Below are 19,269 nucleotides of genomic sequence, written 5' to 3' on the forward strand. Positions count from 1 at the left end.
TGTAACATCTGGCTGCTTTTCCAAATCTGGCCTTTAATGGTATTTCTGCTCAGCTGCTCTTTATGATTGCCTATACAGATTTTCTCTGTGTTCAAAACAATCTCGGTAGTTTTTAGATTGTTTAGCAAAACCAACCAACTAAATCAAGAAAACACAGCTCTGACCTAACACTCCCTTGCTCATTGTTTAACCAAAGCAAATACAAGACTCCACATCCTAACATCCAGAGCTTTCTGTGATATCACAAAGCAGCCTGACGTGGGGCTGTCCTCGCAGCCCAGTGACCAAGACTCTGCACTCCCAAAGCAGGGGGCCCAGGGTCCATCCTCGGTCAGGGAGCTAGATCCTGCATGCCACAGCTGAAGATCCTAGGTACCACAGCTAAGACCCAGAGCAGCCAAATAAATGATAAATAAAGATTAAAAACACAAGCAGCCTGAAGTGGCCTTAATATGGTCAAGGTCCTGACCTGTGCCCTAGGCCCCAGAGGCTGCACAGAGACTGATTCCATATGGAATCAGAGCAGTTATGTGCAGGCATCTCAAGTCCCAACCCCCTTCAGCCCTCCAGAGCACCTTCAGAGTTGCCTCCTACAGGGTAGACCCTCAGGTCACCCACCCTCTCCCGAACGCCCCTCCGCATGTGTGCATCTTCTATCACGGACTTTCCTCCTGTGCTTCCACTTTTCCAGTTGGGAAACATCACTCCATCTTCACCTCTTCACAGCCTGGTCCTTACATCTCCACTCCATTATCCACTCCACTTGGAAACACTGCATCCCTGGAAAACTAGTCGGTCTAACAAATATGTACTAAGTGCCTGCTCCACTCCAGGTCATTTTTGGTCCTGAGATATAGAAGTGAACGAGCCAGAGGCCCTGCCCTGACAAGGCTCCATGCCAGCAGGAAGGGACCACGAGAACACGTTAAGGTGTGTTCCAGTTCTGATCAGTCTCAGGAAGATGGCCTTATAAGGTCAAGTTATAGGAGGGAACTGGGATGGGATGTTGCTTCCGACCAGCACTGTCAAACGGAGCTCCCTGTCATGATGGAAATGTTCTGTATCCGTGCTGTCCACCGTGAGAGCCACTAGCCCCATAGGGCTGTTGGGTACTTGAAACATGGCTCATCAGGCAGAGAAACTGAATTGTTAATTTAATCTAAATTTAAATAGTCACACTTGACTAATAGCTACCTTACTGGGCAGTATATCCTTAGATGGTAGAGGCAAGGACAGCCTTTCTGAGGACTGACATTTCAGCTAAGAGTGTAACTAACAAAGATCTCAGGGGAGAGCTTCTAACCTGAGGGGACAGCGAGTTCCAAGGCCATTAGGTGGGAAAAGCGCGACACACTCCATGGACAGAGAGAAAGGCTGTGTGAACAGGGCATGTCTAGGTGGGGGCAGTACTCAGATAAAGTTAACCACCTGGTGTGAGTGCTCCCCCAGCAGAAGACCCGCCAATCATGAATAAACTGGTTCCTACCTACCAGCTGACTTAGCTTTAGACTCTAGTAAGGAGTTTATCCTAAGAGTAAAGAAAAGATCTGGAGCATTTTAAGATGAATTGGTAACATGATCTGACTTGGATCTGGAAAATGAACTAAAAGAGGTAGCCCAGCAGTTACAAAATCTAGGTAAAAAAAACTGAGATCTAGGTAAAAATGAAAGCATTTCATTTGGACTAGGTGTTTGCTGTGGAGATAATGAAAAATATTCACATATTCACCTTCAGGGCAGGGTCAATAGGATTTACTCAGAGATTGGATGTGGGGAATGAGGGAAAGAGGGAGGAAGAACAGCTACTAGATTGCCGGTGCCATTTTCTGAGTGGGGAAAGGATGGAAGGAAGGATATTTGAGTAGAAAAAGTAATTCTGTTTACATTTGATTTGCTCTCTGAGTAGCAGAGTCAAATAGGTAGTTGAATGCCTAAACCTGGAGCTCAGAGGGGAAAGGCAAGCCAGAGACATGAATGTGGGCATCCTAGCATGCAGCAGGCAGGCGGTATGCAAAGTCTTCTCACCACCTGAAGGCGGCCAGTCATTCTCATTTTCTTAGCCCTCCTCTTGTAAGGCCAGACCAGCAACCATCACACTGTCCAAAGCCCCACACTCAGACCTCACTGTTGAAACCAACTGTCAAGTCACTCACCCACATTCTCCAAGCATCTACCTCCCTGGCTCACTTCCTCCCAGCCACCTGAATCCCGCCATCATCCTGGGGAGTGTGGGCGCTCATGGGGCATCCAGCCGCCCCGCAGCTCCGCAACCTTCATCCGTCTTTCCATAGGAAACACGTGTCCTGCCCTCAGGACCTCATCAGAGAAGGGAAGGTGTACTAAGTGCCGTACGGATGTTTGGTTCTGAGCCAGAAAAGAGAGAGGACACATGTGGGGCATGGCCGCCTCCAACTAAGTGCATCAGGGAGTCTTCACAGAGGATCCGAGAGCGTTAAAGGAAAGAGGTTTTTCCCCAGGACAGTGGGAAAACAAGAGGAGGGGTTAAGAGGACACCGTCCTGTAAAGCACCATCAGGTAACCCCCTGGCATGACTGGCAGAGCAGGGGCCAGAAGGCTGCAGGCAGTCTAGCATGGCCAGAACCTAGGACCTGAGGAGGAGCGTGGCTGCAGAGAGGAACAGGGGCCAGCTGGACATCATCTGGCAGGCCGTTGAGCCAGCGAAGCAGGAGAGGAACACGGTCAGAGAGGAGTTGAGGAGAGTCTGTCTCGCAGCAGAGTGGAGGACAGATCCAACACGGCTGAGGGCAGAGGCAGGGAGGCTCTGCCGAGGCCAGGCTGGAGGTGATGAAGGTCCGTGCTGGGGAGCAGGGCAGAGAGGAGGGGCCAGAGATAGAAATGATCGCTGGGTGAGCAGGGCCTGGCCACTGAATAGCCATGGGAAGGTGGTGGGCAGAGGACTCAAGATTGCTGACTTGATAACCTGGTGGTGTCATTCAGGGGGATCAGGTTAGGGAAGACAGATGGAGCCCTGTTCTAAGCAGGGTGAATTGGCGGTGCTTCCTGTGGATCCATAGACATGTGTAATAGGCAGTGGGAATAGACGGGAAAGAAGAGGAGTGGAGGCTGCAGATCTGGGAGCCGTCAGCACTGAGGTGAACACTGGCCTGTGGGACTAGACTCGGAATAAAAAGGGTGGAGTGAGAGGAACAGGGCACAGGAGAGTCACAGCAAAGCTGAGGGTCAGCAGGGGGCCGGGCAAGCAGGCAGACAAAACAGCCCTCTCCAGCCAAGGGCAGATCTTCAGGTCAAACCCAGACACACGCTTGACTAAGTTTGTACATTTCAGGTCTATAACATAGTCACCCCTGTTAGAATTAACTAACCAGAAGGTCCAAAACATGCATAAAGTCTCACTTCTCTCTCAGAATTTTCTTTCTCCTTGCTTGTATTCATATCCCGTGGTCACAGAATCTCATGGTTATAATTTCCTTAAAGCCAAACCCTCCGACCAAACCAGTGTACACACTTCCCCCAAAACATGCCTTTTTGCCCTCCCATTGTGGCTCAGCTGATGAAGAATCCACCTGCAATGCGGGAGACCTGGGTTCAATCCCCGGGTTGGGAAGATCCCCTGGAGAAGGGAAAGGCTACCCACTCCAGTATTCTGGCCTGGAGAATTCCATGGACTGTAGAGTCCGTGGTGTCGCAAAGAGTCGGGCACAACTGAGCGACTTTCACTTTCTGTGTTTCTGAAGTGTTTTCACACCCACCCTCCTCCAGGCCCAGCTCCAAACCCACAGTGGCCCCTACCCACCCCCCTGCCTGTGGTCATTCTCTTTGGTGGGCTCCTTTGCATATGCTGCATACCATTCTTTACAGTGTCATTGTTTTTGCATTCTATGTTGTGTCCTGTGTCCAATCAGACTATGATACTGAGAATATTAGCTACCTTCTATTGAGCACTTATGCGTCAGGCTCTGTGGAAAGTACTTTTTGTTCATTATCTGATTTAGTGCTCAACTAACCCATTGAATAGGTTCTGTTACTATCCTCAGTTGACCAAAGAGAAAGGTAGTGTAACTTACCAAAAGACCCAGAGCCAAGGAGAGGCCCAGCTGAGCTGTGAGCCTGGACGGTGTAACATCGGCAGGCCACACTGCCAGGGAACGCGTCCTTACCACTTTGCACCTTCACTGCCTTGCGTGCCACAGATGCTTATTCTTGGCAATGTTACTGATATAATCTTGTGGAATTTTAAGGGTTTGAAGGAACCTTCAAGTTTATCTCACTTTAAAGATGTGGAAGAAACTGATTTTTTTTTTTTTTTTTTTGGTCATGCTGTGCAACTTGCGGGATCTCAGTTCCCCAACCAGAGACTGAACCCAGGCCCCCTGCAGTGGAAGCACCAACTCTTAACCACTGGACTGCCAGGAAACTCCCCAGTAAAACTGGTTGACTGCTACAATGTTGATGGGATTTAATTCAACCAAGACCTCAATACAAGAGTACACGAAGCAAGGAATAGAAATAAGCATAGTGTGGGGTTTTCCGTCACGTAGTAGACTTTCAGACTCTATGCCAGCTGGATCCACCCGGCCGGCCCCTCCAGCACATGGCTGAGAGCTTGGAGTCAGAAACACAAGGGTGTGAATCCTTAGCTCTGCCCCTTATGAGCTGGCGGGCCTGGAGGGAGTGTCTTAACCTCTGAGGAGATAATGAGGGTCTTAACAGCTCCAGCCTCAGATCTATATGGAGAGTTTGCAAGGAGCCAAGGAATGGACATGGAATTTGGAGTCATCCTTGGTTTTGAATCCTGGTCCCGACTCTTAATGTTCTTTCTGGTCAAGTCCCTTCAGTCTGTGAACCCCAACCTCCTCATCGTGAAGGTAGGGGTCACACTACCCACGGGCTTCCCTGGTAGCTCAGTTGGTAAAGAATCCGCCTGCAATGCAGGAGACCCTGGTTCAATTCCTGGGTGGGGAGATCCCCTGGAGAAGGAATAGGCTACCCACCCCAGTATTCTTGGGCTTCCCTGGTGGCTCAGCTGGTAAAGATCCACCTGCGGTGCGGGAGACCTGGGTTCGATCCCTGGGTTGGGAAGATCCCCTGGAGGAGGGCATGGCAACCCACTCCAGTATTCTTCCCTGGAGAATCCCCACAAACAGAGGAGCCTGGCGGGCTGCAGTCCACGGGGACACAATGAGTTGGACACGACTGAGCGACTAAGCACAGCATAGCAGCACTGCCCACCTGGAAGATGTGTTATGTGGCTCCAAAGAGGTTCTGTTTGTAAAAGCACTGTATCTGCAGGCATTTGTTAGGGTGTGTTTTTCTCTCTTGTCTTAAGCCATTACATACCTCCCATCCTCAGAATGCGTATGTCTATGGAAATATGCCAAGAAAATGACACCAAGTTTTTTTTTTTCCCCCCAGGTGTCCATATTTCTAAAGGACAAAGTTCAGAATTCCAGTGGACGCTTTGTGTTGCCAGCGTCTGGGCCCGTTCCCTGGGGAACTGACGTCCCTGGACTCATCAGGTGAATGAATGCTCAACAGTAATTGTCAGAGCAGTGTTCAGGGTGCCGGGAAACCAATATGTGGGCCGCCACATAGACTGCAGCCCTGCTCGGCCCCTCCCTTTCTCCAGTTAAGCACAGCAGAGAGGAGGTAAGGTTTAATCCCAGCTTGTCACCTAGCAGATACTCCAAGATTTATTTCTTCATCTATTGAATGTTTACTGTGAGGATGAATAAAATAATACTGTAATGCTCTAAAGTGCTACACACCACCCAGTACATAGCATATACTCAATAAATATTATTATCATTATTATTGTATTACTATCACCCAGCTGGCGTTAGTGGTAAAGAATCCACCTGCCAATGCAGGAGATGCAAGAGACATGGATTCAATCCTGGGTCTGGGTTGGGAAGACCCCCTGGAGTAGGAAATGGCAACCCGCTTCAGTATTCTTGCCTGGAAAATTCGACAGACAAAGGAGCCTGGTGTGCTACAGTCCTTGGGGCCGCAAAGTCAGATGCAACTGAGCGCGCGCGCACACACACACAGAAACACACATCATTACATCAGCTAGCATCTTTATCTTGAAGCAATGTATACATTCCCTTTGGTCCCATAGTACAAAGAATAATGAAGCCTCTGGGACTGTCCAAGCTTGGAGAGCATGTCATCACATCCTACTTCGTTTTTTTTTTAATATTTATTTATTTGGCTGCATCAGGTCTTAGTTGTGGCATGTGGGATCATTTGTGGAGACATGCGCTCTCTAGTCTTAGTGCCCAGAGCGTGCAGGCTTAGTAGTTGTAGCGTGCAGGCTTAGTTGCTCTGTGGCATATGGGATCTTAGTTCCCCAACCAAGATTCAAACCCATGCATTGCACGGTGAATTCCTAACCACTAGACCACCAGGGAAGTCCCATCATGTCCTACTTTGTCTTGCAGAACATTCAACAGCAAAGGCGAAGAAGTGAAGAAGACAGAATTTAAGCATGGTGGAAGCTATGTTGCTGCCCTCAAAGAAGGGTCTCTTGAGCTCTATGGAGACCGAGTCCTGAAACTGGGAACTAATATGTAAGCAAATTCTTCCTTCCCCAAATGAATTCCAGTGCAGCAGAGGTCCCTTCATTTAAAAAACCGGCCAGACTTCTGCAGTGAAAAACCCCTGCTGACAATTGAAGAAATTTCCCCTTAGAGACACGGCAAGCAGGGCCCTGACATTTCCAAAGGGCACCTTGGACCTCCCACCAGAAGGCAGATTAACAGGTCGAAAAGATAAATAACTTAAAATAGCCATACAAGAGAACTAGCCAAAACCTTTAATGCAGTAGAGACCCAAAAGGCCTTGGCCTTCATGTACCGATCATGTTTTTTCCCAGAAATATACATTACTTTGCAAGAGAAAAATTTCCATACAGCTTCCTAGGTATTTTGTTTTGGGAAGAAGCAAAACTTGAGTGGTTGACACCCACTTAGTTATAGTCTGTATCCCTAGCACCTTTCTGGATGCTTTTTAATACCTCAAAGTAAAAGCTATGTGCTATATTTACGAGTTAGAGGGAAGTCAGGGTAAAAGGCCTGGACAATGTTTTCATGGTTTTCCGTTGCCACCAGGTATAGTGTGAACCGGCCCGTGGAAACCCACATGTCTGCAGCATCAAAGAACTTAGCTTCACAGACGCAGGTGAGCTTCTGCCTCCCGCATTTATCTTCAGAGCTCATTTCTAGATACAAGAGTCTGGACGGGGAGAAGGGAGGGGTCTCTAGAGTTCAGAGCTGGCCAAGGTCCCCTCCTTGTTTGCAGGCTTCTCCATTCCGCCTTACCAGTACACAGGTTTTTAATTACAGCTTCTCATGGAGACTTCCAGTGATCTGACTAATTAGGTAATTTTAAGCTTGTCTCCACCACCATAATTAAACAGGAACCACACATAAGGACATGTGAAACAGCATTGTACCAGTGCTGTGAGGTCCGTGGCTGCTGAGTTCAGCACTTGTGTGTATCTGGTCGTTACAACATCCCCTCTCCCTGCCTCCCTGTGTAATGATGTGAAAGTTGGGTTCAAAATGGGGTTTGGGTTCTCTGAATTCTTTTGTACAAATTTTCACTGAACTAGCTATCAGCTAGCTATAGGCCAAATCATGGACCATTCAGTTATGCTATAAACACTTATGGAACTATGTCTATTGGGGGGGGGGGTGGTTCCCAGGACACAGAGCTGGCTTAGATTTGGTCCCATCCTGAAGGGCCTCGTAACACCCTAGGCTTATAAAGACAGCGATAGGAACAAATAACTATCACCTGACGGAAGACAGAAGGTGAACTCGCTGAGCATTCTGAGCAAAGAGCTGTGTCAGAACACATATCCTATCCAGGGGGTAGGAAGGAACCAGGTAGACAGGGACCAGGAAGGCTTTTCGGAGGAGGTGACATTCAAGTGGGGCTCTGGAGTGAGGCAGATACTAAACAGCTCAGAAGGAGAAAAAGCACACAAACCACGATGACAGGATCAGCAAAGGCACCAGAGGCATGCTCCTCGGGGGAAGCAGGCAGTCAGCATCCCTCTCGGGTAGCTGGATCATAAGGCGATAGTGGCAGTGGCCAGAGACCCACCCAGACAGGCACAAGGGCGCGAAGCAGGGGAAAAGCCGGGTTAGAGAGAGCCAGCTAGGAGGAGGGTGCAGGCTGCAGTGGGGCCAGGCCATGAGAGAGGGAGCCGCGGGAGAGAAGGGATTCGAGGGTGTGCTCACCGGTCACCACCGGAGGGCAGTGTGGTCGCTCCTGTGGAACGAGTGCCCTTGGACCCGGAGGCTTCTACCCAGGCCACGGCGAAAGGCTGGGGGAACTAGACTGCCTGAAGAGGAAGCAGCATTCTCCTTCGAGGAGGAAGGTGGTTTGAGGACAATGAGGATCCCTGGGGCCTCCCACTCATCTTGAAAGTGTGAGAATCTCTGGCTCGTCGCCTTGCTAGAGTCCCTCTGCTTCTGACCTGGGCTATTTCTCTTCTGGTTCTGTTTTCTATGCTTCATGTAGACCCAGTTCTTCCCAGAAATCATGTAGACAGTGACTGTTTGCCTTGTTTTGTAATACCACCCTGGGTCTCTGGGGTATCAGCAGGGAATTGAATCACCTTCATGTGGCTAAAAATCATGAAATTGATTTTGCAGGAGAGCATCGTTCCAAACCCTCTTGCTAAAGAAGAGCTGAATCTCCTGGCCAGGCTGATAGGAGGCATGGGGATTCAGAAACCCAGTGGCCCTGAGCCAGGATTCCGGTTGAATCTCTTCACCACTGATGAAGAGGAGGAGTATGTTTTCAACCTGTTTCTTTAAAAATCTATATAAAATCCCAAGTGTGATGAGAATCAAAAAATGACCATCATAAACCAAATAAGTGGTTCTTATCACTTATAAACACAGATGTACATAAAGATCACAAATGAAAGATCAGCAAACTCAACAACCTTAGTTAAAGAAGAATCCACTAGTTTTAAATAGCCTGACTCTTCTGGATTCGTTTAAAAAGTAGCTCTAATGTTTTATTTAGCAAAGCACAGCTCAAGAGAATTAGAAATCAAGATAATCATATTTAAAAAAAGACTGTTAATAAACCAGAAGAAGGTTGGAGCATGACATCTTCAGGATGAGCAGTCTCCCCTAGAACCTATAGTGGTAGTAATTCACTGAGACTTACACAGTGATTTACAGTTTCCAGAGAACTTCTGCATTCATTATCTCATGCGACTGTTCTCACAACCAGATATTTGGGGTGAGGGTTGGTTGCCCTCCATTTCTCTCTCCGTTGGAGTGGCAGGCACTGCGGTAAGTACAGGGACCCAAGGATGGAGCATAACACCTGGAGTCCTCAAGTGCTCCCGGCGTTGTAGGAGCATGGACACGTGCACATGTCCCTCCAGCGCCATGTCACACGCGCTCCAGTGAGGGACACGGGGACTGACTTGGCCCCAGCAGACTGAAGAAATTGGCAGCTGAGCTGGGTCTCGGAGTTTGCCAAGCAGAGGAAGGGGAAAAGTTATTCTTGGCAGAGTTTAGTATGTGCAAAAGCACAGACACATAGAAGGACTTGCCTTCCTGGCGCGTAGGGTGCATTGGTGGGGGAAAGGGTAGAAAGTTGAAGAGAGAAAAAAAAAATAGGTTACCAGATTATCAAGGACCAATTTGCCACACTGGCAGGGAGAAAAATCCTAACCTTTGACCTGTTTCTCGACCCTCTTGTACAGACAAGCAGCGCTCACCAGGCCAGAAGAGTTATCCTATGAAGTTATCAACATCCAAGCTACTCAGGTGCGTGCAGGCGATTATACAAGTCAAATCTCATTCCCCTCCTGTTCTTATAATAACATTGAACTTCAAAGGCCCTCCCTCCTCCTTCCTCTCTAATCAGCACGTAACATAGTCCCTATCCTGACAAACAGGCGAGGAACCGAAGTGTATCACAGGGGTGGGAAAATGAACCACCAGCTGCACAGAGAGGCCGTCATGCCCACACGTTTCTTCATTCCCTCCCTCCTCTCACTCCTCTCACAGGACCAGCAGACGAACCAAGAGCTGGCGCGGATCATGGGGGAGTTTGAGATCACGGACCAGTCAAGGCGGAGCACCAGCAAGGGGGATGACTTGCTCGCCATGATGGATGAGTTATAGCTGTGCTGACCAGGCGCACCTGCCCCTGCAGAGAAGCTGCTTGACGAGGACCCCGGGGGTGCCCCCCAGGGAACCACACGATGCTGCTAGTTTTCTACTAAGCGAAGCCCTTACCCTCTTGTTCCCCTTTCCGTCCTAATAAACTGTGCGGCTCTCCATCGGGAGTGCTGTCCAGAAGGCAACACACATATCCATATTTTCAGCAAAATATATTATGGCTTTGAAATTGGACCCTTCCCCGTTTTCTTCCTGGTTTTATGGCACTCGGAGCATCTGGAGCCCAGAATCAGCAAGACGGCACTCCTGTTGCCATCTTCATGACGAGCTTGGCTCAGGGGGACCTGCCGCTCACAGAGGCCCGTGGATCGTCACAAAATTTCAGAGCTTTCTGGGATGTCTTCTGCCTTGTGAGTCTGACATAAGGGGAAAAGGCAATCGCCTCAAACTGTCGGGGCCCAGTTTATGCAGCCTGGCACACTGGGAGCTGCCACCTCAGACGCAGAGGAAGCAAGGCCGTGACAGGGGATTCCTCACGCAGGCCCCACGCAGAGCCTGTGGGTGTCTGTGGTTCTCCACACGTCTCTCCACCCATATGTGGTGTGGGCTTATCCCATATGGAAATGTGTTCGCTCTTTAGCGTGATACGTCCTCCTTACCCCCAGAGTCTTCCTCTGCCACTTAGCGTTCTTGCCTTCTAAAGGCGCCCAGCGTGAGTTACCATGACAGCCATCTCCTCTGCTTCACCATTAGCGGCCAGGCAGAGCTGTAAGCTGGACGTGCGGGAAGCATGTGGTGTAACACTTTCCCTTCCGTGCACCAGATGAGTTAGTCAATACTTCCCTTGGCAGGATGCCAAGTCTAATTTGGATCCATGAGAAATGTCTCAGGCCAGGGCTGCCCTCATTGCTTCAGGAAGGAGGGTCAGCCCTCCCCCTCATGTTCATTCTGGACTGAGGAACTGGCAGCTCGAGGTCAGCCAACATCCAGAGGTTAAGGTCCATTCAGTCTCCTGGAAACAATATCTGGAACGGCAAAGGGTGGGAGAGGAACTGAGCTGAGCTGGTCACTGCCTGAGATTGAGCCGACCAGGACCACTCGGGACACCTGCACCCTAGTAAGAGTGGAGGCAAACATATTTCTGGAAAGCAAGGGTCAGGGTACCCATCCTTTAGCTTACCCAAGGCATAGGCTTTGGATCTGGTGTTGCTGTTATTGAGTTGTGTCTGACTCTTTGAGACCCCATGGACGTAGCCTGCCAGGCTCTTCTGTCCATGAGGATTCTCCAGGCAAGGATACTGGAGTGGGTAGCCGTGCCCTCCTCCAGAGGATCTTTCCAACAAAGGGATGGAACCCACATCTCCTGCCTTAGCAGGCGGGTTCTTTACCACCGAGCCACCTGGGAGACCCCAAACTGCTTCTTACAGGCTTACGAAGTGTCTTCAGTTTTAGTCTCTTGTAAGCAGATGACAAGTGCAGGGGAAGGCCTGGGTCTGGCTGCCACCGCACTGTGACCGACCTGAACTTCACCATCTGCTCCCAGCGTGTCCTGGGGCCTTGGAGATGGGCCACGGGTGGCCAAGAGGCAGCCTCCTCCCTCCACCTATCCCAGAGCCATGCCGATGATTTCAAACCTGCCTGTTGTCTCAGTGAACAAACAAGATACAGATCTCTGGTAAGGCAGCCTGCTGATGAGGCAATCTTTGAGTTTCGTGTCTCTAGTCTTACACAGATGTTGAGAAAAACAAGTTTATTTGCATTGTGGCTTAGGGCACCCAGAAAAAGCAGGGGAGTTGGGAGGGGGCAAAGGAAAAAGAAGACAAGGATTACCCTGGCAAGAATCTGGACTGACAAGACATCATGGTTCATTTAGCACCAGGCTGTGGGGTGCGAGGGCTTCCCTCGTGGCTGCCATGCGGGAGACCCAGGTTCGATCCTTGGGTTGGGAAGACGCCCTAGAGGAGGGCATGGCAACCTACTCCAGTATTCTTGCCAGGAGAATTCCATGAACAGAGGGACCAGGAGGGCTACAGTCCACAGGGTCGTAGAGTCAGGCATGACTGAGTGACTAACGCTTTCACCTGGGTTCTGAGGGTGTCACACAGCACTGCCCAGTTCGTTCCAAGGGAAGGGGCACCAGGATCCCCATCCCTGCCCCGAATTCGCCATGGCATCTTGGGCAGTTCCCTCAACAAGCCTCAGTTCCTTCCCTCATCTGTAAGAAACGGAAAGAACTAGTTCATTGACTCAAAGCCAGCTTGCCCCAGCTAAGTTGGTGAGTTTACAGATTCCTAGACCCTGCCCCAGGTGGGATCTGACAATTGGAATTTTACCCATGCCTCCCCCCAGCTCCATGCTTTGGGGGTATTTCTGCCCCAGTTCAACCTATGGTCAGGGAACTAGATTCCACATGCTGCAACTAAAGATCTCACATGCCACAACAAAGGCCGAAGACCCTGTGTGCCACAACTGAGACCTGGTGCAGCCAAATATTTTTTAAATTATTTATGTATTTGCAGCATGTGAGATCTAGTTCCCTGACCAGGGCTCAAACCCAGGTCCCCTGCATTGGGATCTCAGAGTCTTAGCCACTGGACCACCAGGGAATCCCCAAATATTTTTAAAATATTGAGAGTGAAAAAAAAAAAGAGAAAATAATAAAATATTGAAAGTGGGGCTTCCCTGGCAGTCCAGTGGTTGAGAGTCTACCTTGAAATGCAGGGCACACCAGTTTGGTCCCTGGTCCGGGAAGATCCCACACGCCACGGAGCAACTAAGCCCATGCCCCACAGCTGCTGAGCCCTCAGGGCACAACTACCGAAGTCCGTGTGCTTCAGAGCCGGTACTCCGCAACAAGAGAAGCCACTGCAATAAAGCCTGAGCACCACAGCTAGAGAAAGCCCACGAGCAACAAAGAAGACCCAGCATAGCCAAAAACAACTAAATAAAAATTATTTTAAAAATGGAGAGTGAAGGGGCAGGAAGAAAGGGAGGAAATGTATTTAGCCCTCAGTTCAAGGATGAAAGTAATGCCAGGCAAGATTAACTCACTTTTTTCCTTACACCCAGATCCTGGTAGGCAAGAAACACATTTTAGCATCACAACCAGATCCTGGAGATCCCTGAGTCTAAACAGGATCAGATCCCCTCATCCCCTTCCAACAGGTGTGTCACTCTGGTTTACATCCATGGAGACAAATTCAAGTCACAGGAAACTGTAGAAAGACAAATGCAAATTACAGGGGGGAAGTATATATATACTTTTTTCTTTTAACCATAATACCTAATTGTTCAGTCGCTCAATCGTATCTGACTCTTTGCGACCCCATGGACTGCAGCACACTAGGCTTCCCTGTCCTTCACCATCTCCCAGAGCTTGCTCAAACTCATGTCCATTGAGTCAGTGATGCCATCCAACCATCTCATCCTCTGTTGTCCCCTTCTCCTCCTGCCCGCAATCTTTCCCAGCATCAGGGTCTTTTCAAATGAGTCAGCTCTTTGCATTAGGTGGCCAAAGTATTAGAGATTCAGCTTCAGCATCAGTTCTTCTGAATATTTAGGACTGATTTCCTTTAGGATGGACTAGTTTGATATCCTTGCAGTCCAAGGGACTCTCAAGAGTCTTCTCCAACACCTCTGCTCAAAAGCATCAATTCTTTGGCACTCAGCCTTCTTTATGGTCCAACTCTCATGTCCACACATGACTACTGGAAAAACCATGACTTTGACTAGACAGACCTTTGTCAGCAAAGTAATGTCTCTGCTTTTTAATATGCTGTCTAGGTTAGTCATAGCTTTTCTTCCAAGGAGCAAGTGTCTTTTAATTTCATGACTGCAGTCACCATCTGCAGTGATCTGGGAGCCCAAGAAAATAAGGTCTGTCATTGTTTCCATTGTATTCCCATCTATTTGCCATGAAGTGATGGGACCAGATGCCATGATCTTAGTTTTTTGAATGTTGAGTTTTAAGACAACTTTTTCACTCTTCTCTTGCACCTTCATCAAGAGGCTCTTTAGTTCCTGTTCACTTTATGACGTAAGAATGGTGTCATCTGTGTATCTGAGGTTATTGATATTTCTCCCAGCAATCTTGATTCCAGCTTGTGCTTCATCTAGCCCGGCATTTTGCATGATGTACTCTGCATATAAGTTAAATAAGCAGGGTGACAATATACAGCCTTGATGCACTTCTTTCCCAATTTTGAACCAGTGTGTTGTTACATGTTCAGTTCTAACTGTTGCTTCTTGACCTGCATACAGCTTTCTCAGGAGGCAGATAAGGTGGTCTGCTATTCTCGTCTCTTAATAAAGAATTTTCCACAGTTTGTTGTGATCCACTTCATTAGCATAGTCAATGAAGCAGAAGTAGATGTTTTTCTGGAATTCTCTTGCTTTTTCTATGATCCAATGGATGTTGGTAATTTGATCTCTGGTTCCTCTGCCTTTCCTAAATCCAACTTGAACATCTGAAAGTTCTCAGTTCATGTACTAATACCTAATTATAAAGACCCAAATTAAAATCCAAAAATCAATACACCGTTTACCTACCCCTTCCTCCCTTTAGGTGGCGCAAGTGGTGAAGAACACACCTACCAATGCAGGAGACAGACACAGGTTTGATCCCTGGGTCGGGAAGATCCCCTGGAGGAGGAGATGGCAACCTACTCTGGTATTCTCGCCTGGAGAACTGCATGGACAGAGGAGCCTGGCAGGCTACAATCCATGGTGTCGCACAGAGTCAGACACGACTGAGGTATCTTAGCACATGCACATGCTTCTTCCCTTAAATCAAGCCTGGAAAACTCCTCTTGTGCTGCCAAATTCCTGGACAGCTGGCAGCGGAGGGAGTGGAAAGAACTGTTTTCAAGGGACTGGGCTGGAGACCCCTCTTCTCAGTTGAATCTTCCCTACCCAACTTCAGGATTCAATGCAAAGTAAATTCTCATATCATAGCCCATCTCTTTTCAAATGAGAATGTCATGATGCATTCCAAGAGCCAATGGAAATCATTCTGGATTCTTTGGTCACCTTGACACCTCCACCACCACCCCACATACACACATGCTACATCCTTTTTGTTTCTGGCCAGTGGTTCCTCTGCTGATAAAAATAACAGTATCTTCTCTGCTAGTTCCCAAAACCACAGGAAACCCGTTACATTAGGCCTAATGAGGTGTGGCCTTTTTTTTCTCATTATGAAGGTGAAGGACCTGCCAGGGTGTGTCATTAACACTAGTCCCATATTCTGGGAGAAAAATAAGAGGACTATTTAAAAAGTGACTTTTTGAAAATCACAGAGACAGCTGAAATTACAATAAAGGAAGTTGTTTAAATTCACATCTCTTACAAAATTCTTCAAAAGTCATTGTCTATAAACTTCATAAATTGTTTTCTCTTTATTTTTGGATTACTTGAAATGTAAAATTTTAAAACACACAAAGGATAAAACAAGTATTATAAACAAAGCTTTATAGACCTGGGGGCAGACCCAAGACTCCTAAATCCACATGCACATTGGCTTCAGATCCCTCCACCCTCCTCTGTAAAATTCCCCAACTTCTTTTTGTTTCTTTTTTTTTTTTCAAATTGGAGGCTAATTACTTTACAATATTGTGGTGGTTTTTGCCATACATTAACATGAATAAGCCATGGGTGTACATGTGTTCCCCATCCTGAACCCCCCTCCCCCCTCCCTCCCCATCCCATCCCTCTGGGTCATCTCAGTGCACCAGCCCTGAGCACCCTGTCTCATGCATCGAACCTGGACTGGCGATCTGTTTCACATATGGTAATATACATGTTTCAATGCTGTTCTCTCAAACCATCCCACCCTCGCCTTCTCCTTTTTTTAAGGGGAAGAACAAAGATGCCCTCAGCTCAGGTTTTCTGGATAGCCAGAAGGCCTCCCAGCTTCAGTTACAACTGAGAAGATAATAACATGCGTGGAATGCCCTCCCTCACCTCTCCCCCCTACCTTAGCACATCATTTACCTTTCTTACCCCCTACCCAGCCCCTTTTCTGCAGCTCAGAACTTCACCGAAAGTCACCGAAAGGTGAAAGGCCTCCAAGGAGCCCCTGGGTCCCACATGATTGCACACAGCCTGGCCTCAGCTCCTCCAGGACCTCCTCCACCCACCAGCTCTCCAGCCTTCCCATTGCTTCACCTCGCTCTCTCCCACACCCATAGCTTCTGTCATAACACTGTCCCTTTTCAGTCTCCAGCCCCAGCTTTGCTGGATTCAACTGCCTTCTCTGCTCCCCATTCTCCTGGGCCTGGTTCAAGACCCTTTTCTCCTTTTCTTACTATGTGCTTGTGTTCAAATCCTACTAATTTCTGACCACACTTCCCCTCTCTTCCTCAGTGGCTTCTTTTTTTTTTTTCCCTTGGCTATATTGGGTCTTAGTTATGGCACACAGGATCTTCAGCTTTAGTTGTGACATGCAGGATCTTTTGGCTTTGGTGTGTGGGATCTAGTTCCCTGACCAGGGATTGAACCCGGGCCCCCTGCATTGGAAGCAAGGAGTCTTATTGGCCACTGGACCACCAGGGAAGTCCCCCCTCAGTGGCTTCTGATTGAAGATCGCCCTCTGATACAGATGTTGATGTAGCCATTTTTCAAAGTCTGTCCGAATGGCTGGGGCAATTGCTGGAGGATCCTTATTTCACCCCTGGCGTTCCCCGCACCCACCCTGTCATCACACTCTCACCTCAGCTGTCATCTCCTGCCTCCATTTCTCACCCTCACCCTATCCTTTGCTCTCACCACCCCCATCCCTATGCTGACCACATTTTTATGTGCCCTGCAGTGCTTAGTCTGCATTCTTCTGCAAACTATTTTGCATTCCTTTTTTTCAGAGAGGCCATTACTTTGACCCCGTACTATTACCTCACAAATTTCCATATTCCCCTCTCTGGGCTGCAGGTTCACTTTTCCTGAGACATTCCATCACCTCACGCTTAGTGTCTAACATTGATGTCATTTTTATTTATTCAGGACATTCACTTTACTTTCAAAAGGCATGAGGAATCTGCTTGAATGTAATACAAAATAAGACAGTTCTCCATGGAAAAGAACCAGAAGCAATGAATAGAAGTTACCCAAAACTTCCTAACGATGGCGTAGAACACCTAGCACGGGAGTGAGTTGCTGGTCACTGGAATCTCAAGCAGTGGGGGAGGCTGGAGAGGGGATTTGGACCCTGGGTGGGAAGTTGGAGCAGGTGACCTGGGAATCACCCTAACTCTCAGGATTCTGTATCTTCTGACTGTTAGATACAGAACCACTATGAAATCATGTGCAGGGAACAGGGAAATTCAAGGCTCCTGTGAACGTGAAGTCGCTCAGTTGTGTCCGACTCTTTGGGACCCCATGGACTGCAGCCTACCAGGTTCCTTTGTCCATGGGATTTAACAGCAAGAATACTAGAGTGGGTTGCCATTTCCTTCTCCAGGACATCTTCCCGGCCCAGGGATTGAACCTGGGTCTCCCACATTGTAGGCAGACGCTCTACCATCTGAGCCACCAGGAAAGTTCTCAAGGATCCTGAAATGAACTCAACTCAAGTGGGCCCTAGTCTGGGTTTGAGACTGCAAAAAAAAAAAAAAAAAAAATGGAACTAATTCTCCACTGAGGTGGAGAAGGAATTTACTGAAGGGGCTTCAGGCAACTGACAGTTGTCAGGATGAGTGAAGGACCATGCAAAATGGCCAGGAACCAGGGACGGGGAGGCGGCATGGGAGAGCACGCCAGCAGCAGCAGCACCCGCAGGGATGAGGCACTGGATGATGCAGACACCAAGATGAAGCCTCAACAGTTCCTGCTGGTCTGTGTCCCTTGCTCCAGATTTGGAATCTGATAATGCCTGAGTTTAGGTCACCAGCCTGTGCCATAGCTGACAAGGATCAGAGACGATGTCTGCCCTTTAAACCATCTGGAGTGGGAACAGAAACTCACCTCTCACTGAAATTCACAGAATGGCAGATCTCCCCAAAGGTGGGGAAAGGAGTTCAGTGGGCTGTGTAGCCAAAAAATGAGATGCCCTCTACAGGTGTGAACCCCCTCCCAACCCTACCACTCTTATTCCTATCAATGGGCCATCAGTGTTAAAATGTAAATCATTGATTCCCCCTCCTGCAAACCAAACTCCAGGTTTAATCAGTCCCCCCAAGGATTCTGATTCACTCTCTTCAGGGGCTTTAACCTTGTTTCCATCCCACTGCCACCAGTTCATTCAGATCCCATCATCTCACCACATTCGTAAAACCATTGTTCCTCCTGAAACTGCTGTTTGTAGGGTGAAGCATCTCAGCCTCCTAGGACCTTCTCCCTGTCTCAACACCCAAGAGATGAGTAGGAGAGGTGAGATTTACATAAATAGCTATGGTAAATCTGCCTGCACCAAGAAAACATGTATCAAGCAGTATGCTATCAGCCTCACTCCCAATTGGTATTATCGAAGAAGACTTCAGAAAGGTACAGCCAGCCTTTGAAGGAGGGATTGGACTTAACATCTATAGATAAACAAGAGAGGATCCCAGGCAGACGAGCACAATAGCAAAGGCAGAGACAAGAGTGCAGGGCTTGCCTGGGAGTCGCTGAGTCTGACTTTAGGAGGGCATCGGGTCTCAACATCAGTGTGCACTGTTAGATGTGCAGATTCCTGGGCTCTACTCCTGATTCTGTAGGTGTGGGGTTTAACAAGCATTCCAGATAACATTAAGGCAACTGGTTCCCTGGGACTTCACTGGTGGTCCAGTGGCTAAGACTCTGCGCTCCCAATACAGGGGGCCTGGGTTCCATCTCTGGTCAGGAACTAGATCCCATATGCCACAACTAAGACCTGTCAAATAAATAATTTTTTTTTTTAATGAAAGGAGATAAGAGGTTCCCTTATGTACATGGAGAACATTAGTAACCTTTTCAAGAGAAGTTAATGTGAGTAAAACTAAAAATACTCTTGAGAAGAAGCCAGATTACAGTGAGCTGAGTAAGTAGGTGAAAGCCCTCAGGATAGAGCGGCTGTTCTCAAATTTTCAGTCTCAAAACCCTTTTGTACTCTTAAAAAATTACTGAAAACTAAAGAATTTGTTTATGTGGGATATATATATATATATAGTAATCACATATA

The 19,269-nt window shown here is 48.2% G+C and overlaps 1 protein-coding gene, 1 long non-coding RNA gene and 1 other non-coding gene across 4 annotated transcripts in view; 1 reads left to right on the forward strand and 2 right to left on the reverse strand.

Moving 5' to 3' along the window:
• OSCP1 (organic solute carrier partner 1) overlaps positions 1 to 10,373 on the forward strand; it is a 27,601-nt gene extending 17,228 nt beyond the window's left edge. For both annotated transcript variants that reach the window (XM_043876926.1, XM_043876928.1), the window contains 6 exons: positions 5,395 to 5,498; positions 6,423 to 6,551; positions 7,092 to 7,161; positions 8,646 to 8,785; positions 9,719 to 9,782; positions 10,026 to 10,373. In XM_043876926.1, the coding sequence (XP_043732861.1) occupies positions 5,395 to 5,498; positions 6,423 to 6,551; positions 7,092 to 7,161; positions 8,646 to 8,785; positions 9,719 to 9,782; positions 10,026 to 10,142 (624 nt within the window). In that variant the 3' untranslated portion in view covers positions 10,143 to 10,373. The remainder of the gene's footprint in view (positions 1 to 5,394; positions 5,499 to 6,422; positions 6,552 to 7,091; positions 7,162 to 8,645; positions 8,786 to 9,718; positions 9,783 to 10,025) is intronic.
• Positions 1 to 10,923, reverse strand: part of LOC122677105 — a 13,091-nt gene extending 2,168 nt beyond the window's left edge. Inside the window, exon 1 of the long non-coding RNA XR_006335711.1 lies at positions 10,799 to 10,923. This is a non-coding gene — a long non-coding RNA (uncharacterized LOC122677105). The remainder of the gene's footprint in view (positions 1 to 10,798) is intronic.
• A 6,674-nt stretch (positions 10,924 to 17,597) lies between these two features.
• Positions 17,598 to 17,670, reverse strand: TRNAC-ACA. Its single transcript has one exon. It is a non-coding gene; the product is annotated as a tRNA-Cys (tRNA).
• Positions 17,671 to 19,269: the final 1,599 nt, after the last annotated feature.

This window comes from Cervus elaphus, chromosome 20, assembly GCF_910594005.1.
Source record: "Cervus elaphus chromosome 20, mCerEla1.1, whole genome shotgun sequence".
NCBI lineage: Eukaryota > Metazoa > Chordata > Mammalia > Artiodactyla > Cervidae > Cervus > Cervus elaphus.